The 4,250-nt window shown below is 36.7% G+C and overlaps 2 protein-coding genes across 3 annotated transcripts; one reads left to right on the top strand and one right to left on the bottom strand.

Moving 5' to 3' along the window:
- Nucleotides 1-1,218: 1,218 nt before the first annotated feature.
- LOC117793511 (nucleoplasmin-like protein) lies at nucleotides 1,219-1,657 on the top strand. Its single transcript, XM_034633832.1, has one exon. The coding sequence runs from the start codon at nucleotides 1,219-1,221 to the stop codon at nucleotides 1,597-1,599; it is 381 nt and encodes a 126-aa protein (XP_034489723.1). The 3' UTR covers nucleotides 1,600-1,657.
- Nucleotides 1,658-3,014: 1,357 nt separating this feature from the next.
- On the bottom strand, nucleotides 3,015-4,037 carry LOC117792137. 2 transcript variants are annotated; one of them, XM_034632139.1, is made up of 3 exons: nucleotides 3,986-4,037; nucleotides 3,166-3,918; nucleotides 3,015-3,094 (listed from the first exon to the last, which is right to left on the bottom strand). In XM_034632139.1, coding segments are annotated over exons 1-3 (765 nt in total). In that variant the 5' UTR covers nucleotides 3,996-4,037; the 3' UTR covers nucleotides 3,015-3,092. The 2 variants fall into 2 exon arrangements, with proteins under 2 accessions (XP_034488030.1, XP_034488041.1); XM_034632150.1 differs by having other exon boundaries at nucleotides 3,166-3,894; nucleotides 3,986-4,010.
- Between the last annotated feature and the right edge of the window lie 213 nt (nucleotides 4,038-4,250).

Raw genomic sequence — 4,250 nt, forward strand, 5'->3', positions numbered from 1 at the left:
TGTACATAATAAATACTACATATAATATATTCGGTAAAAGTCTTTTAGTCTGGGCCATAGTTTCATCATGAGTAGCACAAGTAGCAGACTTTTTTTTACGATACATGCTCAGGTATCATGATACCAAATATTGTGTTTTAGTCCCGTTCACCAGAAGTATCAGAGGTATCACAAAAATGATCAGGGTGCAAACGTACCTTGTGAACGCACCCAATGCTTACACAAGTTAAGTACAAGGTGCACTTTTTTAAGGTGACGTCTTCGATACAGTTGCTCTATTTGAGGTACCTATTTTGACAGTTCGAAAGCAAATTTTCGTTTCGGAGCCTCTCTCTCTGAGAGCCGAGAAAGCACTTTTGACAGTTTAACTACCTCGCTGTCAACGAAACCGTCACCTTAATTAATAACACCTTGGGCTAGTATCTCCAAGTCTGACTCTTTTGTTGTCAATAGTGTGCTTCTTCCGAGCCAAGCTCTTGTTCCGAACATTCGACAAATCAATTTAATAAAGCAGAGCTGCCACATTTTACAAGTCATTCAGATCTGGCAGCGCTGTTTTTGAATTTCGTTAATACATGAAATGGAACTCCATTCAGGGCATTAAATAATAAAATATTTTCCTTAAATTCCTTAAATGAATTGTTTAATCTTCTGTGTTCACTTTGTTCTAGCGAGTCCTGTTTACTTTTCGTTGAGTCGGTATCTAATTATCAAATTGGTGATGTATAAATCACTTATTGAGAATAAATAAGGAGTAAAAATTTTGTTTAAAGCAAAATACGTTTTTCAGGTAATATAAGATCATATAATATATTTATATTTATCAGCAGCAGAGAGTGCACTTGTTATAATGCTCGGTTTTTTAAACTACTTCTGCCACAAAAATTATGTGACTCCAAACGACACTGGTGTATTTTCATTTCTGTGACACCGAAATTTCTGCTGGTTATCGCTGTGAACACACTCTGTGACCAATGTGAGCCTTTCATTATCTTCAAATTTCATACATCGGAATAACATATATCACACTGGTTGAAACTACCGATTCCCAATAACTTTCGTTAAGTTGAAAGCTTTAACACGTTTTACAACACCTAAATAAATACCAAAACGTGGAATAACTTGATCTTGATATGGTCACTCTTAACACATTAAAGCGGAAAGCGTGATATCCATTTAATTTTTTTTTTTTTAACATTTTTAATTAATTGATTTGTAATGGCCGACAACGAAAATAAAATATTCTTCAGCACAACTTTAAGAAGACCGGGGAGAACCATCGCCTACTGGAATTTATCTGAAGAGAGGGACTGTCGTATGCTCGTCATCACGCAAATTGTTTTGGGCGCTGGCGCAAACGACGATGAGTACAATGTGGTCGAGCTCGAAACTGCGGAATACGGTGGGCTACCAATTGCCGCTCTTAAAGCCGACGAGAATCGCATCAAAAACCTACATCTGGAGTTCTCAGAATCAGAGGTGACAATTACTTTGATTGAAGGCAGCGGCCCCATAATCATTCACGGCTATTTCGTCCTAGAGGATGTTGATAATATATACGGAACAGGGAATCCAAACATCACCTCTCGCTGCCTTTAATAACAACTTATAAAAAGTTCAATAAAATGTATAAATGCAGTTCACTATATTTAATAGATGGGTGCATCGTTATGTGGTTTTGCTATGATTATTTTGCCTAAAATACTCGACAGAGTTTAATTAAAGTTGTGACTTGCTTGCGACGTAATCTATATTCAATTTATTTGTTCCTTAGCTAAGAATTTTTCTATTTGATGTCGTTTCAGATTGTCGTCGACCAATTTAATTGGCATGTTTGGTTTGGCAACATCCAAGTTGTCACTTTCAGTTAACAAGCATTTCATTAGCCTAATTTCAATGGCAATTCGCTGTTTGATTGTTAAGCCAGCCAAAGCTGAGTGCAAAGCCCAAAGAAAACGCTTTCTGTCCGGCTCTCAGCTGCCAGCTTAACATTCGCATTACCATAGTCGCACACAAGCGTGCTCAAGTTCCCTCATCCACTCGATTCGGACGCTTTTCATTATTTGCTAAGCAAACAAAGAGCAAAGAACGACACTGACAGGAACATTCGTTCAAAATGGATGGTCAACTGTCACAAGCGACGTATGCGCAATATTATGTAAATGTTTTTTCTCTGTTCTATTTCTATGTACGTTGATTGCTTTCAAATGCTTCTGTCACAGATATCGCAATGCTTTTGCTGTTCCTCTTCTAAAGCTGCAGGTACTAGACATAACAAGATTACCCAGTGACCAAAATCTACTCTCGTCTTGAGTCTGTGCTGTGAAAATCTACAACACTTTGTTGCTGTTTAAGATTTGTAATGCAAATACAAATTAGGAAGATGTATAGATTCAAGAGCAGAGTGGAGCTCTGGTATATACTGCAAATTTTCAGATATCCGGGCTAATAAAAGAATAAAAAGTAATATAAGATTGGTGAATTGATTAAGATATCATAAACAAAAATAAATAAATAATTATAAAATAAAAATAAATTAATAAATTAAATTATGCCTAATGACTATCTTGTAGAAGTGAATACAAATATTCCGAATCTACATACTTTTAAATAATACAAAAATAGTGCTGAAAACATTTTTGGTTCTGAAATGTTTTAATTAAAAAAAAAATGCCTACTTGTAATGTTAACCGAGTAAATAAATAATCTTGTCAGAATGCTATTTATTTAAGTTCTCTTGATTGATATGCGATCTCAAGGGAACATAGTTTGCGTTTTGCCTAAGTTCTCCTTGCACACAAGAGAAAGCAACAAAAACAACTAATGTTGATATTTTCATTTATCAAATACTTTCCAATATTTTTTTTTACTTACATGGAGTTCTTCTACACGTAAATAAAAAATTATAACCGTCCAATTTGGTTTACTAAGTGGATTAAATATTGCTTTAACGTACAACTTTTTTGTTTATAAAGATAAGTACATACAATTTGCTTAATAAAGATACAAAAATATTAAATCCTTAGCTGACTAAATATTGATTTTATTTCATTTCTAGTTTCAATTAGATTATTTCGTTAGTTTTTGTTGATTTCTGAAAAGAGAATAGTCTCATTAATTGCAATTCATATCAAATTTCAGCTTTCATGATGAGGTTGAACTTACAATTGGTGTCTATGATGGCCAAGTTCTTCCTTTTGTTTACACAGTTGCTGCACAGACACAATACGATGGTTGCCTCCTTGGTGGCAGGAGCAGTGGCAAGAGGCTCCTTCTTGGCTATGAAAGCTGCCACAGCGACCTGTTGACTGTTAAAAAGTGCTTGAATTTGCTGTTTCAGCTGCGACTCCACATGGCCAGCAGCTGACTGTGGCTTGTCTTGGCTTGTGAGAAGCTGTTGCTGCACTGCCTCCAAGTGCTCCTTAATGGACACAACGGAGGGCTGTTGCGACTCGGTCAAATGTTGTGGCATATCCAACTCCCCAGCTGGACAACGGGAAGGGCGATAAGTATTTGCTCGCGGCGTTAATTTCCTCTGCTGATACTGCAACCGATTTTTGCAAACGTCACGAAAATGGGTCAGGGTTTTGGCCAACTTAAGCAGCTCGAAAGTGTTGCTAGCTATCAGTTTCCGTGAATCAAAAGTCCAGGGCAAGTGGGCCTTGCCAAATGCTGCCTCCAATAGCATATAGTTATGTAAGGAATCGTTATCGTTTGCTGGCCGATTAATGATCAGAACGCTGGCCAATGAGCCCGGACAGATTTTGGCCATCAAACGACAAAAGACCACACCATTGCCCAAATTCTGCAGTCGAGTGTAGCGCGGACTCGTCGCGGATGTCTTGATCCATTCCATCAACTGATTGAAATCACTGACATCGCGTTCAGACAATGCTGCGAATAGATGAAAGTGTCCTTCTAATATTGTAAGCAACGAATTAGCCACAAGTACTGATTTGTTCAAGATAAAAAAAATATTACTTACTCTTTTCCATGTTGTAACAAATACCTCAAAATTTGTTGTGTTAATGACTTAAAATTGAATATTGAAATGTGGCACAATCACTTATAGATTGTGGTTTAACTAACTTGACGTAATCTTCATTAGCATTCTCTGTTTCTCTCTTTATCTTTCACGTACTCCTCTCTATCTTCGGTTCATACTTTACCCTTTGTACTGCCATTTAACAATTAACACATTAATTTAGACAATGGCCACTTCAGGTAATTACAGTGGACCGATTTGTCTT

The sequence above is a fragment of the Drosophila innubila genome, chromosome X, assembly GCF_004354385.1.
Source record: "Drosophila innubila isolate TH190305 chromosome X, UK_Dinn_1.0, whole genome shotgun sequence".
Lineage (NCBI taxonomy): Eukaryota > Metazoa > Arthropoda > Insecta > Diptera > Drosophilidae > Drosophila > Drosophila innubila.